The 21571-nt window shown below is 42.2% G+C and overlaps 2 protein-coding genes across 2 annotated transcripts in view; one reads left to right on the top strand and one right to left on the bottom strand.

Annotated features, from left to right (window-relative positions):
• Positions 1 to 2218, bottom strand: part of SPA17 (sperm autoantigenic protein 17) — a 22441-nt gene extending 20223 nt beyond the window's left edge. The window contains exons 1-2 of the mRNA XM_023208529.1: positions 2111 to 2218; positions 665 to 845 (exon numbers count right to left, since the gene is read on the bottom strand). Of these exons, the coding sequence (XP_023064297.1) occupies positions 665 to 818 (154 nt within the window). The 5' untranslated portion in view covers positions 819 to 845; positions 2111 to 2218. The remainder of the gene's footprint in view (positions 1 to 664; positions 846 to 2110) is intronic.
• Positions 2182 to 21571, top strand: part of SIAE (sialic acid acetylesterase) — a 38283-nt gene continuing 18893 nt past the window's right edge. The window contains exons 1-4 of the mRNA XM_023208526.1: positions 2182 to 2440; positions 6616 to 6777; positions 15141 to 15316; positions 21134 to 21272. Coding sequence (XP_023064294.1) covers positions 2374 to 2440; positions 6616 to 6777; positions 15141 to 15316; positions 21134 to 21272 — 544 coding nt within the window. The 5' untranslated portion in view covers positions 2182 to 2373. The remainder of the gene's footprint in view (positions 2441 to 6615; positions 6778 to 15140; positions 15317 to 21133; positions 21273 to 21571) is intronic.

Raw genomic sequence — 21571 nt, 5'->3', positions numbered from 1 at the left:
TTATGGGAGTGAAGGAATTTTGCTTTGGCTTTCAACCAAAGAGTTATTGTTAGTGGGGATCTGGGTCTCTGTGCAGGATGGAATTTAGCATAAAGAATATAAATTACGTTTCCAAGCTGGTAGTTCGCCTTTCAAAGCAGGTTGTCTGTGCCGTTATTGCAGAACAGTTTCATATACCCCAGTGAATATCAGTTTATTTAAGGAGTGCAGAATTCTTTTTGCAGCACTTATAATACTTACAAATGGAAGGAATCAAAATTGAAAGGAAACTACAGATACTCATCTCAGGAATAATAGTCAGCTGCCAGGGATGCACAAGAACAGTGTGCTGGAACGTGATGAGGGTAAACTATATGATCTTTTTTCCCCTACTGATTTCTCCCGAGAAATGTATGTTCTTTTGCAGTTACCTTCCACACTGCATGCCCATGAGAAATACAATGAAGATGGTCTGAATAATGAACTGGTAACCTTTGATAACACGAAACGAATTTAAGAAAACATATCAAAGAGGTACATACTGTTTCAAAGAGCAAGAACTGTTATCGGAAACTCCCTGCCTCATAAAGGCTTTCTGCAGAATGGAGATGGTCTTAAGCAAGTTTTACTATAAACAAATGCTTAGTTTCTTATTTTAAAAAATGACTAATTTTAGAAAGCTTACTCTCTCTTTTCTCTAGAAGGCTCTCAAAATAGGCTGCTGCAAAAGCTGGTATATTGTCCGGTTGCTCTCTCAGAATCTCGCGTGTCAGCCCTTCAAGAAGATTCCCAAATCCTTGTGGAATTCGGTAGTGGGTGTTGGAGAATGGAATCGACATCTTCTTGGTAAGAACTGCCTATGGAACCTAAAGATTCATTAAAGAATACTGTCTTTAAATTTGTCTGATTTTACTTTTATAATCACAACTCTGCCAACAAATTATTTCTGAGACCCACTTTTTTTTTTTTTAACTTGAATTCTTTTTTCTCTAACACAACCCAAATCCATCTATTTCTTCCAAAGGGTTTTGAAATCTCCATTATGGATTAGAATAATACAAATATAGACCCATTCACTAGGCCAAATCATTTTTTTTAAACCCTACAAAAAACCCATAATTTTCAATATGACTTTTTCTCTTTACCCTTTGTATTCTCAAAAGGTAAGGGTAATTTTTGCTATCACACAGGAATTTGAGAGAATGATTGTTAAAAACTTAAATTGAATTCATTATCAATTGCTGAGAAGACCCTCTTTGAGGTCTATTTTTTTTTTTTTTTTAAAGAGTAGAAATTAGTCCTGGTTCTAGAAATTAATTTGTTGAAGAAGTTGCACAACCTTTCCCTTTGCTGCCAATTCTGAAGCATGGCCCACAATGCTTCGAACACCTTTGTACTGTGGAATGGGGTTGTGCCTACGTGTGTGTGTGAGGGAGGGATGGGATAGGATGGGGCTGTGTGCCATGATTTTGAAATCCCAGCTTCTAAAGTTTTAGAATTCTTATATTTTCCGGTTTCTTCTTGACCAGGCTGTCTCTTTCTGTCTTGAAATACAAGGGCCAGATTAAGGGTAGCTGCTAAGCAGTGGGCTGAGCTGCTGAGTGTGAAAAGACCTGGCCTGTTAACGTGAGAGTGTGCGTCAATGAGGAACAGAGGTGGAAGCCGTTGTAGGGGTTCAGGTTGGGAGAACTAGGCGGTTTGATGAGACTATGGAGGGTTCTCGTTTCATCGCTTTTTTCTTTTTTTCCTTTGAGACGGTGTCTCTGGTCTGGAACTCCTGGGCTCCAGCGATGCTCCCACCTCAGCCTCCCGAGCTGTTGGGATTACAGGCGCGCGCCACCACGCCTGACTCCTCTCTTTTGCTTTTTCTGAGGGAGCAGTAGATGGGGGTATCGAACCATTCTAGGGTGGTGAAAAGGGCTGGCGAGATTCTGAACCAATGTGGGCAGAGGAGGGCGGGCTGAGGGGCAGACGTTGAGGACCTGGGATTTCAGATTCGTGCAGAATGGGCTGCCTCGGCTCCAAACGGCCCAGGGCTCCGACGATGTGTCTGGGATGCGGAGAGAGTACAAGAGACGAAGGGAAAAGGCTAGGTCTTGGTGTCGGAGAGGAAGTGGGGAAGCGGCCTCACCTCCTTTCTCTGCGAGCAGGAGCCGCCGGTTCCGGTTGTTTTTCTCGTTGCTGGGTAACCGTTTTTACTTTAAAAAAAAAAAAAAAAACTACGGCGGCCGAGAAGGGGAGCGCACGGCCCAGTCCTGAGGTCGCGGGAGGCTCCGAGGACTGCAAAAGGGTGGAGCCGGCCTCACCCCCGCCCAGGCTCCACCCTTGCCCAGGCCCCGCCCCCGCCGGGAGGCCACCTTCCTAGTCCGGAGCCGCGGGCGGATCCTTGCAAGCATGGTGGCGCCGGGGCTTGTACTCGGGCTGGTGCTGCCATTAATCCTGTGGGCCGACCGAAGTGCAGGTGAGGCGGCCCGGCTCGGCTGGACCCCTGCCCCTCAAGCCTGTGCGGGCTCCGAGACCCCGTGTCCCCTGGGGGACACGGATCCGCACCCTTTTCTCAAGGTCGACGAAGGAACCTAGCTAGCTAGGTGCTCGTGTCTCCGACGTAGGCCCGGTCTGTAGGGGTCTGCTGGGTTGGACCCCGGCCTCTCCACTTTCTCCACCCCCACTCACCATTCCTAACATGAGCCTGTGCGCAGGAAGAAAGTGCTGTTTGTCTGAGTGGGGAGGCCCAAATGTGCCCAGAAAGAGGCTTTCGGGGTCCTGGAGTAACTGCAGGGGAGCTCGGAGGGAAGGAGGGGAAGCTGGTTAGATAATATTTGGAAACAGGTGACTGAATCTTCCAAAACATTTCAGCGCTACGCCTTCAGTGGTGCCCTTGGGGAGGGTTTGCTTCAGGCGGGGTTCCTTAGGGGAATTAAATTTTACTCTTTTAAGTGGTTATTAGGGCTAAGAAATACAACCCCCTCACTAGCTCAGATTATTTAAGGCTCAGTTCTGATTTCTGGTGCAACTTACAGATACTGGTGGTGAGATAATGTGAGTGGCATAGGGGAGGCTGCTGGCTCGCTTTGGCTATTGTGCAGGTCAGATCTTGATCTTGCCATTCGAATACCCTAGGCTGGACACTGGGGCACGGTATGGAGAAAGCAGAAGGTACAATCTGTCTGATAATGCAAACTAACGTGATAATAATGTTGGATTTCTTCCCTTCTTTTTAAAAACTCTCAAAGCGTGGATCCCAGCGATCCCTGTTAAGAAATGAAAGTTTGGGCAGGAGAACAGCGTGTAGAAAAATGAACACTGCTCTACCTGACAGCCAGGAAAGTACCTAGATTCAGACAAACTGCAGGCCATAAATGATTGTTTAGAGTCTAACAAAAGTGCAAAATGCTAGCACTCTGTATGCCATTTCCTGACTCTTATCTCTAGTCAGTGACCTTTGAGATCCATCTTATGAGGTAGGGAGAAGATATTTTATTAGATTTTCAGTTAAAGGCTGTTTATTTTAGTGTCAGTATTTTATCCTCCTTTGGGTCGTATTGTTACATCACCTTCATTAACATTGATCACATTTTTCATTCATTAGTACTCTACTTGGTTGCATAGCCTGACATTTTTCCTTTAAATCATTCTCCCTGTGCCCATGTTTACCATGTAATACTTGAGATGTACAAAATTATATGTAGCAGTAACACAATAAAATGAACACCCATGAGAGCAGCACCCAACTTAGAACTAGAACACTGCTAGTCTATTGAGCCTGGCATTGTGCTCCTTGTCAGTGCCTCCGGAACTCCTCACCAGAGGCAACCACTGTCCTAATTGTGTTATTCCACTTTTAATGATGGTCTTTTCCCCATAACACTCATTCCTGTTTTTCTACTCCAGCCCCAAATGAAGGAAAAAACTGAAGACCTAAAAATTCCAAATGTTGGCTCACACCTTTAATCCCAGCACTTTGGGAGGCTGAGGTGGGCAGATCACTTAGAGTCGGGAGTTCAAGACCAGCCTGGCCAACATGGTGAAACCCGATCTCTACTAAAAATACAGAAAAATTGGCCAGGCACAGTGGCTCACACCTGTAATCCCAGCACTTTGGGAGGCCAAAGCGGGCGGATCATGAGGTCAGGAGTTCGAGACCAGCCTGGCCAACATGGTGAAACCCCATCTCTACTAAAGATACAAAAAAAAAATTAGCCATGTGTGGTGGTACACACCTGTAATCCCAGCTACTCGGGAGACTGAGGCAGGAGAATCACTTGAACCCTGGAGGCAGAGGTTGCGGTGAGCTGAGATCGCACCCCTGCACTCCAGCCTAGGTAACAGAGCAAGACTCTGTCTCAAACAAACAAACAAACAAAATCAAATGTTAAATGTATGTGTCTTGTGTTTGACACAAGGAATGACCAGCCTTGCTCTCTTTCTCATTCTCTCTCTTTTTTTTGTCCATTGTACAATTCCTTGATGTTCCACTGTCTACTCTAATGAGCTTAGAATTTAAACTTTACAAAGACAAAGAATATGATTTTTTCTTTGATTTGCCACAAGTATCTAATTTCGGCAAAAAGGGAATTTCAAGTTTGGAATCAAGTGACTTGTTTTCTAACTTCATCATAAACTATGTGATTTGAGACCAAAGGACATTAATGTTTGTGGTGTGTTTAGCACTGTGCCTGCCATAGGTAAAGTCTCTAGTAGAGTGGAAGCTCCCTGCGGGCAAGGATTTTTGTCTGTTATTATTATTATTTTGTCATCGTTATATCCCCAATGCTTAAAATAGTAGGTATCAATAAATATTTGTTGAATTAACTAATGAACATGCAAGCTATTTTAAAAAATTGTTTAATCTGCCTTTGGTCTCAGTTTCTTGATCAGTAATATGATTATACTTCTTGATCAGTAAGTAACATGTTTATACTGTGATTATGAAGATCCTTTCCACCTCTAAAACTCTTTATTCCAGCACAGAGTCATTCACAAAGATGTTCATTAAGTGTATATTGGTACAAACAGACAGACTTGGAAAGGTATTTCCTCTAGACTATGGGCTACTGATTGCACACAAATGTGCAAGCTGCAGCCATTCCCCTACCCCCACCCTCTCTCTTCTTAGCTCTTATTTATGTCTGTGGTTTTCCTTTTTTTGGTTCCATATGAAGCACCTACCCAAGACAAGGCCCTCCCACACATGTGCCTCCCCCTTCCCCCCAGCAGGCTGCCAACCTGCTTATGCAATTCTGGGGCGTTGTATTCTTTTCTTAGAGCATTTTGCTCATGGTAACTGTGCATCTCCAACCCAGTAGGCCTTCTGGGTGATCTTTCATTGTCATGTAGGTTTCATGATCACAGTAGATTTCATGATATTTGAGCTGAATCATATATAGCTCATAAGAGAGAGCTGAGGATTTTTAGTGACTTGCCTGTTATTCCAAGAGCAGCATAAATAGGCCACGGAGCTGTGTAGGCGACTCCATTAGCTGTGCTGCCCTGTTAAGTATAGCCGAAGGGGCCCTCATCATTTGTAGCTTCCAGGGAGGAAAATGTCAGCCTTGTTAATTCTGATTCTCTTTTCTGCCTATCATTTTTGTTTAAAATGCTTAAAAAGATCTTAATTTTGTTAATTATTATCTTTTAGGTAATTTGGGGTCTGTTTTATTCAGATAAATTGGGATATAATTTGTTTTATCTTTTTCCTTGTTAAGTTTTGATGAGGAACACGCTGAGATAATTTGGATGGATGTTTGTTATTAATAAAATACTTCTATATAGGCTGGATGTTAAAAATAGGAACGATCTCGTTAAAGCGAGTTCTTATTCAGTCTTGTTAGTGACTCTCTAGAATAGAATCCAGTTTCTAGTGTGCTTTATCTTGTCCTTTTAGTATAATTTAGCTTGTGGAATGGGTAAAATTGTGACAGAAGACCTTTGTTCAGACATGTTGACCTTCTGTCTCTCACTGACCTTATTTATGTGTCTTGATTTATTTGAATTTACCTGGGAAGGACGCTGACTTGCCATGAATATTTATAAGGGCTTATTTAGAATTTTTGATGCAGTACACTGGTTTGTCAAAAAACTGTGATAAAGGGCATTATTTGAAGGAAATTGGCATTAGTGGCATGGAAAAGGGGAGATAGAGAAGGGGAAAAAGATTAGGGAAGGCTGTTTGGAGAGAGGCATGCTGCTTTATTCCCAGCCATTAGGAGTGGGTGTGGTAATGGAAAACAGGGAAAGGAAGTGGTTTATTTTTCTCATAAACACCATCTATAGGGTGCATGAAAGGAGCATTTTAGTGATTTAGCGGGAGAGAGCCCAGCATTAGGGCCAGGCCTGAGAACAAAGACAGATCAAGAGCTCTGAAGGGGAGGGAAGACTATGGTCTGTTGGTTGCTTTGGGCTCTGGGAATTTTCCTTAGTGGTCATCGTGTGCTATGATGCATACTGTTGGAAACTGTTCTTGTTATGTTGCTTGCCTAATTAGGAGGAAGAAGATCCAGTTTTAGATGATTAAAGGGACTTAGTATGTTAAAATTCTCATGCATAAAGACTGTATGTTCTTTGCTGTTTCACTTGATCCAGTTGGTGCTGTATCTCTCCAATGATGCTCCCCTCAGTGTTTGCTAAATTTTTTAGGTATTGGTTTTCGCTTTGCTTCGTACATCAATAATGATATGGTGCTGCAGAAGGAGCCTGCTGGAGCAGTGATATGGGGCTTCGGTACACCTGGAGCCGCAGTAACTGTGACCCTGCGCCAAGGTCAGGAAACCATCATGAAGAAAGTGACCAGTGTGAAAGGTAAGGCAGCCCATCTTCTGTTCGGCTATTGCCCTCTTCTGCCACCTGCTGGATTATCTGAAAATGAATAAATGAATGCTAATGCTGTAGCTCACGTTATCCATCCATCCGTCCGTACATCCGTCTGTCCATTCATCCATAAAAGTTATTTGAATTTTGCCATGTGCTGGGCACTGAGGATACAAAGAAAAATAAGACTGAGTCAAAGTTCCTGTTCTCAAGGAACTTACGGAATAATGGGAATAGATACCAAGTTACATAGGACAGTGTGATGAATGCTATGATGAAGGTACATGTGGGGTGTCTTGGGGTACAGAGGAGAAACGTTGAACTCAGACTGGTTGGTAAGGGAAAGTTTCCACAGAAGATGATATTTGAGCGGAATCACATATAGAGGAGAGGCAGTATGGAGGAGAGGGTAAGAACTCTGGTAGTTCTTGCTCAACGACATTCTTACCTTCTTACATTCTTACCTTAAAAAATCTTAAAACCCAAGACTAGCACCATGTAAATCCCATTTCTTATTTTTAAACCACAGCAGTTCTTTGGATTTCTAAGTCGGCATCATTTACTGAGAGTGCCATAATGTAAGAATGTAATACTTCATATTGGTAGTCTAAAGCTCTGGAAGTTACTGCTTTCAGGTCCTGATTCTGTCATTTATATGGCTGAATAATCTTGGACATGTAATATAACATCTCCATGTCACAGTTTATGTGTAAAATGGAGATCGTCATGATACCTACAGGATTACTGTGAGAATTAAACGAATTAACACTTGTAAAGTACTTGTAACAGTGCCTGGCACACAACTGCAGGGTTAGTTTTAGCAGTCATGATTGTTACTATTACTATTATTATTTAGTCAGTCATTCAAATATCTATTGAGAGCCTACCATGTGCTCTCATGATTGAGACATTGTGCTAGGTACTGGTGATACAGTGGTAAGTAAAACAGATATGTCCTCTCCCTTAATGAGGCATGCAGGTTAGACAGGAAGACAGTAAGCAGTTACAATTAAGTGTGATAAGTGTGTTAAGTGTGATAAGTACCACAGTGAGGAAGAACAAGGTGCTTCGTAGAGAAGAGAGATAATTATGTATTCTGAGGTTCATCTTGAGAGGTGAGCAGGGCACGCCAGGTAGTGAGAATAGCCTGGCAAAGGCATGGAGGCCTGAGTGTACCTGGGCCATGGGAGAGATGCCAGGCAGGTTGGTTGGTCTGGAACACTGGGGGTGTATGAGTGGGCCGATGACAGGAGATAGGTTGGAAAGGCAGGGAGGCTTGTTTGTCATTGCTAAGGAGTGTATGTTTTATTCTAAACAGACAGATTTTTAAACAGCAAAATAACATGATCAGATATTTCAGAAAGCTCACTCTGGCAGCACTGTGGAAGATGGATTGGAGATCAGTAAGACAGAGGTGGTGGGCCCTGTGGGCAGGCTGCTATGATATCCAGGCAAGAGATGATGATGGTTTGACCTCATAGAGTGGCTGTAAGGATGTTCAGGAAGGTGAGAATTCGCAGTTCTCATGAGCAGGGAGATCTTACAAAGGAGTGAGTCTCTGTCTAGAAGAGATAAAGATGTAGAAGCCGGCGTGGAGGAGATGAAGCTAGAAGCTATGGGATGCAGGAAGGCATGCTCAGGGCTGGATGTTACAGATAGCTCTATAGCTGTGTGATGTGGAGGTGAGAATGAGACAGATGAGGAGGCTGCTCAGAGGTGGAGGTGGAGTTCAGGTGCACAGTGGTGGTTTGAGCAGTGGCTAGCATATATATGTGACAGGGATGCTTGTGGGAATTGCATTGGTCCCCGAAAGCAAGGATTGTCTGGTTAGTTTTATCAGTATACAAAACTGGTGATCCAATCCAGAGTGATCCAAATTCTGATGCAGTCTCTTCAAAATTCATTTCCATTCAGCAAACATTTAAAAATACTATATGCCAGGCATTGACATAAGGTAAGTGCTTCTAATTCTTGGGTTTTAAGACTTTTTAAGGTAAGAATGTTGTTGGGTAAACTAAAAGACTGAAAGGGAAGCTTCAGCTGATTGAGACATGCTTCTCTGTTGGATCTAAATGCTGTCGGTGACTTGCAGGATGTCCTGAAAGTGAAGGATTCAAGGGACTCTTCGTGCTTTCTGTTTGCGCTGGGCCACCTTAGAAATGAGGAGCACTGTGTACAAATAATGGCACTCTCAGTAAATGATGCTGACTTAGAAATCCAAGGAACTGCTGTGGTTTAAAAATAAGAAGTGTGATTTACATGGTGCTAACAAGTTACCAATAAATATTTAGGCGACAGAGAAAACACAGTGCTGTAGAGATACATACAGAAAGCATACAATGTTGTATAGCATTTCAGTTTAAAAATCCTTGTGCATTGTTTTTAGATTTTTCCCCCTTCATGCCTGTTTCAGAAAACACAGTGCTGTAGAGATACATACAGAAAGCGTACAATGTTGTATAGCGTTTCAGTTTAAAAATCCTTGTACATTGTTTTTAGATTTTTCTCCCTTCATGCCTGTTTCAGAACTAGTATTTGAGGTGGGCAGAGATGAGGCAGGAGGCTAGGTGGAATGAAAGGTAATAATTAGGGGAGGAGCCTCCCTTTTCCTTTACAGTGATTGCGAAGCTGCTCATTTATCTTGAGTTGAATTTGATAAACACCGAGTGAGAGCTTACTGTGTCTAAAACACTGAGCCAGAAACCTAGGAAAGTATAGAGAAGAATACAAATAGTGCCCATCTTTCAAGAACTCACTCTGCCATTCCATCCTTTCACATTTAGTAGTTTAGGCTCAAGTAGTGCTCCAGCTTCTTCACTGCAAGGGGATATATCATTCGTAGTTAAAAGAACCAGCAGCAACTTAAGAGAACTTAGTGATTCATGGGTACGGGTGATAATTTCACAGGAAAAGGGGTTGATGTTATTGGTGGTGGTGGGGACCTGTTTATTAGACTTTCCACATTTACTTGGTAGAAAAGGGGAAGGTATTTGAGTTTAGAGAGATCTGCAAACCTGCTGCAATGGGTATCTTGCTTTGTTCTGCCCATGAAGCAAAATAAATGAAGTGTTAATTGGAGTAAAGGAGGTAGACATGTAAGAAATTTCATAGGCAGAAAATGTCTCTCAAAAGACATACCACAGAGAATACTGAAGGGTGGATTTCTGGTTTAGATTTTAATGAGGACTCAGATTTTCAGCCACATTATCTGAGTTTGCTGCTTTGTCTACCTCTGGTAATATTTAACTTATTACCCATAGTCCCCTAGAAACCCAGAACAAAGTAAGATATAACAGCATAAAGGTGGTTGTCCAGCAGACTGACACTGAGACTTTGGGAAAATTACCACCTGAGGGATGATTGGGACCATGGTCAGGTACTGGGTTGGTTCCATCGATGTTGTCAAATGAGGTAAGAGGATTCTTTTAGACACAAGGAATGCAAGCAGGGAAAACCAGGCATATCCTCTGACTTTGACATACATGGTAGGGGTGTGTGTATGTAGGTGATAAAATGGGAGTGTGTCTGTCTATATTTGTCATCATGATTGAGGTAAATAGATATATTTTCTCTACCTTAAAATAATACAAAAGCCTAAAACCCTCCCTGCCCCTGGTTGGCATGCATACCAATTTTCTTTTCTTTCTTTTCTTTTTTTTTTTTTTGAGATGGAGTCTTGCTCTGTCACCCAGGCTGGAGTGCAGAGGTGTGATCTCAGCTCACTGCAACCTCTGCCTGCCAGGTTCAAGTGATCCTCCTGCCTCAGCCTCCTGAGTAGCTGGGATTACAGGCACCCGCCACCACGCCTGGCTAATTTGCATACTAGTTTTCTATGCTACATAATAAATTGCCACAAACTTAGGTGCTTAAAACAACACGCTTTTACTGTCTCACAATTCCTGCGGGTCTGAAGTCTGGTTATGGTTTAGCTGGATTCTCTACTCAGGGTCTCACAAGGCTGAAATCAAAGTGTAGGCCAGGCTGTGTTCCCACTTGGAGGTGCGAGTAGAGAGTTACCTGTTTCCAAGCTCCCTTGCGTTGCTGGCAGAATTCATTTAGGTATTGAGCTCATGGCAGCACCTCTGCTATTTCAGATCTCTGACTTCTAGATCCTCTTTGAAAGAGCTCACCTTATTATGCATGCCAACCCAGGAAAATCTTGATTTTTATTAAAGTCAAATGATTAGGGACTTTAATCACATCTGCAAAATCCCTTCACCTTTTCCATATAACATTATCTAACACAAGAGTGACATCTCATTCCCTTTGCCATTTTCTGTTGGTTGGAAGCCAGTCACAGATTCTGCCAGCCACACAAGCATGTGACTTTGGGGTGTCACCTTAGGATGTGTCTGCCACTACAGGCTATAGTGTAAGTAACTTGCATGGGCAGTTTTAATGATATAAAAGCACTTAATCTTTTTTTTCTTTGCATTCATATTTGGTGGTGGAGATGAACTTAAGATTACAACAGAATAAATGTAGTTTGGTGAGGGGCAGTGTAGGCAGTAAGGCCTTCTTGACTTCCAAGCTGTTTCCACAAACCACTGAGCCACTTTGCAGCTAGTGAGGAACTAGGGTTCTGTTGGGTGGAGGTTGGGGGGGAAGTGAACAGGGGCTCTTTTTTCATCTCTAGGTTGTTCTCGGGAAGGGAATGGTCATGAATAATTTTCCTTTTTCTCTTCTTGGCCTCTGAGATTTTGGCACGATAATAGAACAAAATAATTAACATCTTATATGAGTAGCAAAAAGAAAAAACAAGAAAGCACTTTATGACTATGTCTCTAGACAAATTATTTTCATGTTTTCCTTGGATTGTTTGCTTGTTCTTCCCGTTTTGAGGTGGGAGTTAATTGTGAGGTAGAGAGAAGGTGGAGACAGAGTTTTTCACTGCCCTTGGCTGGAATGTGAGAAGAGCAACAGTAAGAAATAGGCCACCAGAGGCCAGGTGCGGTGGCTCACGCCTATAATCCCAGCACTTCCAGAGGCTGAGGCGGGTGGATCATGAGGTCAGGAGATCGAGACCATCCTGGCCAACATGGTGAAGCCCTGTCTCTACTAAAATACAAAAAAAAAAAATTTAGCTAAGTGTGGTGGTGGGCGCCTGTAGTCCCAGCTACTTGGGAGGCTAGGGCAGAAGAATTGCTTGAACCCGGGAGACGGAGGTTGCAGTGAGCCGAGATCACACCACTGCGCTCCAGCCTGGAGACAGAGTGAGACTCCGTCTCAAAAAAAAAAAAAGGAAATAGGCCACCAGAAATGCTAACCCTTAGACAGGAGAATGTAAGGCCCCAGTCAGTTTGCATGGCTGTCTTGTCAGTGTAACCCAGGGATGGGGTTTACTTCCTACCATTTAGCTGATGGAGTACGTGGCACACTAAGCACTCTAAGTAGCTGTATAGTGAAGGAAGGGAATTAATCTTCCTGGGTGGCACAAGAAAAAATGTGAGGAAGCAGAGATTTGAGTGCACTGAACATGAGGATTTACAGAAACCTGGGCCTGGCCTGGAATCGCTGATAGCAAGTGATTAGGGCCCAGAAGAAGGATGGAGAGCGACTTGTTCAGAGAGCCGATCCAGATCAGTAGAAAAACAGCTAGATGGTGAACTCTTTGTGGTTAGTGGCTCAAGTGTATTATTTGGACTCAAGCTTATGGACTTCATGGGTCACCACTGTTTCTAAAAACTCTTAACCAAACTTGATTGGCCTGTGGTGAGCTCTGTTTCCACCAACCAGTCCTGAACTGACAAGCCAAGGACTAGGCAGTTCTTATGAAACATGGTGGCTTTTGCCTTTTTAATCCCACCCTTGCTTTTGGTCTAAGAAACAGTCTTCACAGGTGCTGCTGTCCTTTGTATATACGTACATAGGAGCAAATCCGTATTGTTTTAAATGAACTGTCTCTGAGTTGGTTTAACCATTAGTAACCTCTCTGGAGTGCGTCAGGTTTTCCCTGACTTGCCTGGAAGTTAACTGTTCTTAACACTTGTTATTGTCAGAGTTTACTTTACTTTTTTTTTTTGAGATGGAATTTTACTCTTGTTGCCCAGGCTGGAATGCAATGGTGCGATCTCAGTTCATGCAACCTCCGCCTCCTGGGTTCAAGTGATTCTTCTGCCTCAGCCTCCCAAGTAGCTGGGATTACAGGTGCACGCCATCACACCCTGCTCATTTTTGTATTTTTAGTAGAGACAGGGTTTCACCATGTCGGCCAGACTGGTCTCAAACTCCTGACCTCAGGGGATCCACCTGCCTCGGCCTCCCAAAGTGCTGGGATTACAGGCATGAGCTGCTGTGCCTTGCCAGAGTTTTCTTTTATCAAGTAGGAAAGGAAAAAAGCTAGAAACTAACATCTTGAGGACTTGCACAGGAGGAAGTTTTCTGAGGTCTTTGTGGAAGTTGGAAGGCGGTTTCTCGGGGAGGCAGTTCTTGGGAATAAGGCTCAGGTCTTGATGCCTAGTTCTCTCTACTCCTTAGGCCCTAGAAGGAGTCATCCTCTGGTTGTAGTAGGATGATATTGCTATGTTTTGCCCAAATAGTTTGGCATTGTCTTTTTATTACTGGGTAGCAGAGTTTTTTAGAACCTCTGGTGAAGGTAGTTTTCTTCACCAGCCATGTTGTCTGGATTGAGGCTAAGTGTAAATACCCAATTACAGCAGTGAATATGAATAAATTGTATAGCAATAGAAGGCTAAGAAATAGTCCTTGGTTTTCTGGGGGTTGACCTCACCATCATAAGTGAATAACGTTGGTGGCAGAAGGGCAGAGCTCCAGTAAGATGTGTCAGTACAGGAAGCCTGGAAAGACCTTGGCAAGCCTGGAGTTGGGACAGATTGGAGTGTCTGCCTGCTCAGAAGTGTGAGCCATATGGAACACATCACACCTGTGCGACACAATCTGTCCTAGCTGCCCACTGTTTCCAAAACAGTGATTTTTCTGGTTTAGGTGAATTATACATTTAATATGTTGACGTGTGGCTACTGATGGTGTAAAAACAATACCGAACATTTGGTTTTAGATTTAATTAACCACTTAGGGATAGGAGTAGCAAGCTCAGTTGCTTATGCTTTTAGGAGGAGCAAGCATGCACCCTTCCCCTGATGTCTTAGGGCTTTTGGACATTTTCCCCAGGACGCTGAGAAATCCTGTATGAATTGAGTTTTTATTAGTCACCTGTTGTACATTAGGACATCTCATGCTTCTGCTTAACTCTTGCTGATTGGAAAGAACTTTGCAGTGTCTAGTACATAGTAGGCCCTTGGATGGTATTTTTAGAATTATTATTCCTCGTAAATTGGATGTAATCATTTTAGGATGCTCCATTTCCAGTTCTTATCATTCTTTCCCTTTGAATTTACATTGATCTGATGGGTATGAATTATAAATCAGTTCATATTCTTTGGCATAATGCTAAGAGTATTTATTTTAAAATGTTAATTCTCCTTTTTTTTCTGTTTTTCCAGTCTTGTTTTAACAACCTTGTTCATGTTGTTTGGTTCTCCTTGGCATAATTTTTGCCATTTTGAAGATATTTTTCTGAAGCTTCTAAGTATGTTGTTGGCAGGGGTGGTCTGGTGAGTGATGACAGGTAGGAGGGTGATAGGGTGGTTCTAGGGAATATGCTATGAATTTCTGAAATAGGGTCTCAGATAGCTTCTCATCTCCCTAGTTGAGTCCCAAAGCTTAAATCTTGTAAATAACTCTGTGAAAATAATTAATTGGGCAAATTGGAATATCTTTTTCACAGAAACATTAATTTATATGCCTCCCACTACTTTTTGATGTGTCAGTTTCTCCACTCAACAGTTTGCTGTTAGGAAAACCCAGACCACTGGTGGTGTTAATCCTTGTTAGCAACACAGGAGGAGGTGGGGAGTGAAGGCACAAGGGTGATACTCTCAAGCCAGGGGAAGTTCCAGATTATCACTGATTTTCTCTACCCTGTGGTCACATTCGATGGAGTAATTGCAAGTTAGTTTGGGGCACTATAAAATGAAATTATGTTAATTTTGACAGCTGGATAGTATAATAAGCATTCCTCTTTTATGTTTTCTATTAAACTCTTGAATTTTAATCTGCATGTATTTTTGTCTATCCTCATTTAGGATTATAACTGGATAACTTACTTTTTTTGTAAATGCTTCAGTTAAAAGTAAGGAGGGATTGGTACAGATCAAGGATAAAAATGCTGCTGCTCGTGTTAGGTCTATCCTCTTATGTGAAATTTGGCCAATCTTCATAGCTTTGAATTCCGTTTATTACAGAGGCTGGGAATAGCCACAAATGAGTGTAATTGGGCTTTAATTTCATTTTAATGGATTGATTAATTCCTTGGAGTCCTGTTACTATTTCAGCTCACTCTGATACCTGGATGGTGGTACTGGATCCTATGAAGGCTGGAGGACCTTTCGAAGTGATGGCACAACAGACTTTGGAGAAAATGAACTTCACCCTGAGAGTTCATGATGTCCTGTTTGGAGATGTCTGGCTCTGTAGTGGGCAGAGTAACATGCAGATGACTGTGCTACAGGTAATTTGGAGAGTCTCAGCAATAATACACAGTGTTGGTGATGAAGAAGGAAAAGAAGGAGGAATAAGGGGACAACAAGGAGAAACAGGGCTGTTTCTATTTAGTGAGTACCATGAGCCAAGATCTGTTCTAAGTGCTTTGAATGAATTCATTAATTTGACTTAACAATCTTAAGAGATAAGTTATTGATTAAATTGGTAGTTATTGATTGGTGCTAATGTATTCTATATAGGTTAAGAACTTAGAGGGAGTATTGTTTTGTCTAGCACTTTCTCCAAAACTGAGGTTCTTCTCAAGCTAATTTTTATTTTCTTGCCTTTTTTTTTTTGAGATGGAGTTTCTCTCTTGTTGCCCAGGCTAGAGTGCAATGGCGCGATCTCAGCTCACTGCAGCCTCCACCTCCTGGGTTCAAGCGATTCTCCTGCCTCAGCCTCCCGAGTAGCTGGGATTACAGGCATGCGCCACCACGCCCGGCTAATTTTTGTATTTTTAGTACAGATGGGGTTTCGTCATGTTGGCCAGGTTTGTCTCGAACTCCTGACCTCGGGTGATCCACCCGCCTCGGCTTCTCAAAGTGCTGAGATTACAGGCGTGAACCACTGAGCCCGGCCTGTTTTCTTGCCTTTTAGTCATTCCTTTGAGAAATATTAAATTTGAGATGTAAACTTGTGTAGAACTAGACCATGACCTCAATTCATCTCTTTTAGAAAAATTTATGAAATACAATACGTTCACATACTCTATGATTTATTGTTTTGTTTCTATTTCTTAGTTTTTTCTATTTTTTTCTTTTTGTAGTCTACTACTACATACTACTACTAAATTGATCTTACTCTGAACATATCTACTTCATTTCATCATTAGTTTTCTGATTTAGAATTTAAATTCTTTCATTGAAGTCTTCCTTATCAACATTTTATTTACTCTTACGTTCTGTCTTATTTATATATATGGAAGGCCCCCCCCCCCTTTTTTTTTTTAAGAGATAAGGTCCTTCTTTGTCACCCAGGCTGAAGTGCAGTGGCATGATCATAGCTCACTGCAGCGTAGAACTCCTGGGCTCAAGGGTTCCTCCTATCTCAGCCTCCTGGGTAGCTGGGATTACAGGTGTTAGCCACCATACCCAGCTGATTTTTTATTTTTTATAGAGATAGGGTCTTGCTATGTTACCCATGCTGGGCTTTTTGAATTAAAATGTTTATTAAACTGAACTTTGACTGGACTCTTTTTTATCATAAGAGAGTGGGAGCAAAATCAAAGTTTTATTTCTCAATAGAAAGGATGGTTTTGTATAGAAGCAGAATTGCTGTTAACTCATTAAGGAAAACAGTGTTTTTCTTTATGCTGTAATTGCAGTTCCCTGTTTGCACAGAAAGGCATAGACCAGATCTGTTTGTATCTATATAGTCGCTTTCTCAACAGCAGTCTATGCCAGGGGATCCCATCCCATTTTCTGTCAAGCTAAATCAGATTTTGTTTGTTAAGAGTAAACATATTTTTTCTGCCTAGAATTGACCCCTAAGCATCTTCTGTATAAAGCTAGGTCTCCAAGCTCTGGGATATAGGGGAACAGAAAAAAATTCCATCTGAAACATCCAAGTGTTAATATTTATTTTTTATTTTTGTTTAAATCATGCACTTAGTTTGCAAGATAACATTTTAGGTGCTGACAGTACCAAAAGCCAAGTTTCCAGTCTCTTAACAGTCTGTGGAACCTTATTTTTTGATTAAAAGGATGTTCTACATGGCTTCCCCTTTATTCCTTTTGCTCCTTTCCTCCTACAAACCCCCAACACACACACATACATCACACACACACACACACACACACACACACACACACACACACACACACCCGAGAGTCTTTCTCCTTCCCTCCTTCCATGTGACTTTTCTGAGGAGGTAAGATTTCCACTATAACCTACCACTCTTCACATTCAAATCAAGGAAATGGCAGATTGTATGCCCATCTTGTTGTTAGGGTAAAGTGGAATTTTAAAATTGAGTGTTATTTATAACGCTGAGTGAGATGTTTATAAATGGAGAAGAGTCTAAATGTTCATCTGTCGCCTCCTAAGTCAGGGTAGGTCTTAAGACTTGGATATTTCTAGTTATGCTCAGAAAAAGATGGCCAATATCCATCAGGAAACCCATTTTTCAATATCTCAGAACTCCCCACATTCCTATTTTACAAATAGAGAAATTAAGATCCAGAAGAGAAGGGCTGGTACCACATTCCAACAAAAGATTCACAGGACTTATGAGGCTGGCTTTTTTTTTTTAATAGTTATCCCCTCAATTTTAGAACTGCTACCATAGTAGATGGTAAAATAACTTACAGAATTTCCAAATTCTTTTAAGTAAATAAAGTTTCTATCCTTCTGTGTGTGTGTGTGCACACAGACACTCACATACATGCTTTGCTCCCCCATGCAGACCCCATGCCAAGATTCTCTGAGGAAAAAGATTCTTGACGTGCCTTCATTAATTCAAGAATGTGGTATAAAGGTTACAAAATGAACACCAGTGAGCAGCTGCTTTGATGGTGAACGGTCCAGTCCCCAGAGAGGCAGCAGTGCTCTCTCCCAGCCTCTGTGGCGTTAATGACTTCAAATACCTTGGTATTCATTTACATCCTCATTTAAATACTTGGTAGAAAAATAATTACACTGCGGTGTTTGATGAGATGAAATCTGATCTCAGCAGATGGAGTAAGTCTTCCCCTTTCATCAGCAGGGGAACCAAGTGTCATTTAAATGAAAATCTTCCTGCAATCTCTTTATTCCTAAGTTTGCTGCCCATATCCCCGAGGAAATGCTTTCATCAAAAAGGCCTAGTCATTGGGAAAGGATACCAATTTCTGAAGTAATTGTCATTACATTGTCAGGTACAGAAGGAATGGTCCCCATCCCCATTTTTGTTGACACTCTCTGTGGCTTTCAAGTTTGGGCTTGAAATTACACGCAAATGTGAATTTGAAAATGGAAGTTTTCCAGTCAATGTTTTGGATCCAGTTCCGTGTGCTGGTATCAATACAGGAGAATGCCAACCGTTCTGACTCTATCGGCCTCACAGTACTCTACAGTGTTAGCAACGGGCCTAAAAGACAAGTAGCATGTTCTCCCATGCTGCCTCCCAAGCTGGCGTCTCACTGCGATGAGGCACTTGAGTTCCCAGTCAGTGCGGAAGCTAGTGTGGGTGGAGAGAATGAAAGCAATTTCATCTACTGTTTCCATGGAAGCAACATAGGATCCTGAGCGCTTAGTGCAGAATTGAATTCCAAAGGAGGTGGCTTTTTACAGGTACTTGCTGCTGAAAAATAATTTCCCTGCCAGATACACTGTGAGTGCATTAACCTGTTCTTACTCCGTGTTTACTTTACATTAACCTGACAGGTATGATCCCGAACAAACAGGTCTGGATTTCCTTTGGAATTTTCTTGAGACCATATGTAATCTGTCTTGAGAATGGGAAGACCAGTAACCCTGATAGCCTAGAGCTGCTACTACCAAGGGAGCATTTCAGGTTGTGACTCCCACTGTGACCAAAAGAACTATCTCATTTCCATCTGGCCATCTTATTGGGCACAGCCGGCTCATTGGCAAGTCCAGAGAGATTCAAGGGGCAGCATCTTTCAGTGAAATGCACCATGGGACACCCGGCTGCTTCAGCATTTCTCTTACGCTGTGGCTGGAGGGCCAGCTGTATTCTCTGCGGTGGGTGGGTGGGGGTGGAAAGCGAGCCAGCTGCACACTCTGTGACCAGTGGCCAATGGAACGTACCCAGCCTCCTGTGCCTCTCACTGCTGTGGCAGCCTCGACTCAGCTGGAGCACCTGCTCCCTGAGGCGAGCGGTAACTGGGCTTCCTGATGCTCCTGTTGGCCCTTTGTTTTGGGAGAAGCTGGGCCAGTCCAGGGGGATAGAAAGGACTCAAGAAGAAACACACAAATAAAAAAACAAAACAAAATATTTCTGATATATTTGTTTTAAAATAAAAAAATAACTGAAAAGTCAGGATGAGAGGAAATAGCACTTGTGCATAAGTTCATAAAGCAATGATGCTTTACTGGACTAACAAAGAAGGAACTGAGGCCAGGCATGGTGGCTCACGCCTGTAATCCCGGCACTTTGGGAGGCCGAGGTAGGTGGATCACGACGTCAGGAGATTGAGACCATCCTGGCTAACACGGTGAAACCCTGTCTCTACTAAAAATACAAAAAATTAGCTGGGCATGGTGACAGGCGCCTATAGTCCCAGCTACTCGGGAGGCTGAGGCAGGAGAATGGCATGAACCCGGGAGGCAGAGCTTGCAGAGAGCCGAGATCGTGCCACTGCAGTTTAGCCTGGGCAACAGCGCAAGACTCCAAAACCCTAAGCCACTCCTCTCATACTCTTGACAGTTGATGAGGTTTAATAAAGTGATTTGGGAAAACATGATTTATCTTTGGATGGACCCTTTTCTTTAATTCCTTGGGACTATTCTAAGTTGTTACCCTGAACACCACCTTTCCAGTCTCCATGCCTCCCTTGCTTTTCTTTGGTGAATTACCAAGACCGAGATGAGGATACTGTCAGCCTGCAGTATCCACCAGTTCCACATGTGCAGATCCAACCAGCCATGGATAGAAAATATTTGAAGAATTAAAATTAAAAGTGACAATACAACAATAAATAATACACATTGAAAAAACAATACATACGGGTTGAGTATCCCTTTTCTGAAGCTGCTTGAGACTGGAAGTGTTTTAGATTTCGGATTTTTTTTTTGGATTTTGCAATATTTGCATAGACATAATGAGATATCTTGGGGACAGGACCTGAGTCTAAAGCTGAAATTCATTTATGTTTCCTATATACCTTATACGCATAGCCTGAAGGTAATTTTGTACAATATTTTAAAATAATTTTGTGCATGAAACAAAATGTGTGTTATTTATGTGTGGCATTTTCTGCTTGTTGACATCATGTTGGCACACTAAAAATTTTGGATTTGGGGGCATTTTGGATTTTGGATTTTCAGATTAGGGTTGCTTAACATATATAACAAATATTTACATAGCATTTACATTGCATTAGGTATAAGTAACCTAGAGATGATTTAAAGTATATGGGAGGATGTTTGTAGGCTATAAACAAATATGCCATTTTATACAAGAGGCTTGAAAATCCTCAGATTTTGATGTGCTGGGGTTTGGTTGGGGGTGGGGGGGTGTGGTTCCTGGAACCAATGCCCTGTGGATACAAAGGATAACTGTATATGCATTTTGAGACTTATTCCAGTATGGTTCAGTTGTTCAACTATGTTTCAGTAGTTCAACAGTCATTTCTCAGCTGTGTTTCTTTTGAGCAGGCTACTCTTGTGTGGTGTGGATTAGACAAATCTACCTCCCCACGGCCTTTTTGGTTCCACATAGTATCCTAAGCACCATTTTAAAAAGAAGTTAATTGGTCTGGTTTTGTGTTATGAGATACTTTTTCAGAGTAGAAGTATTTTAGTTTCAAGGTATCAGAGTGTTGTCAGTGCTGGGCAATATTCTTTAGCCTAAGCTACTTCACAGCTCCTCTTGTCTAACATAGACCTGCTCCTTAAGATCACAGATTTCATTATGTTCCTACCCTCTTTGGGAACATGATTCATCATGGTCTCTTTTGGTAAAAGTGGATCAAGGTGATTCAGTCCAGCCCAATGGTTTTGGTTTATTAATATGATCTCAGTATATTGAAGGCTTAGCAGCTCAGAGGATTGATGTTTACTAAGAGGTGTCAGGCTAGTTCACCACCAGCTAGGTTAAATGATGTTTCAATTTCTTTTCCAGATATTTAATGCTACAAGGGAGTTGTCTAACACTGCTGCCTATCAGTCTGTCCGCATCCTCTCCGTCTCTCCCATTCAAGCAGAGCAGGAGCTGGAGGACCTTGTTGCGGTTGACTTGCAATGGTCTAAGCCCACCTCAGGTATGTGACAGCTTGAACGTGCTGTCTCTTATATAGTGGGTTAGTGCCCTAAGTGGATTCTGGAAGACTGAATTTGGTTCTTATGTGTCTATTTATTATTACTCATGCCTTTTATTCCTTTCTTACTGACTCTTCATCCTTCCTGATGGTGACTATTTCAGGTTTCTTCCCAAGACTACCAACAAATCTTCCCTCTTGCTGTGGGGAAATGACTCTTCCTTCAACATCTTCAGTGAAAATATCGAGACCCTTCGGCATGGGCTCTGCCAGCATCTCTCGCCAATGTCTTCACTCCAAAT

This window comes from Piliocolobus tephrosceles, chromosome 13 (assembly GCF_002776525.5).
Source record: "Piliocolobus tephrosceles isolate RC106 chromosome 13, ASM277652v3, whole genome shotgun sequence".
Taxonomy (NCBI): domain Eukaryota; kingdom Metazoa; phylum Chordata; class Mammalia; order Primates; family Cercopithecidae; genus Piliocolobus; species Piliocolobus tephrosceles.
This window is presented reverse-complemented; position numbering and strand designations above follow the sequence as displayed.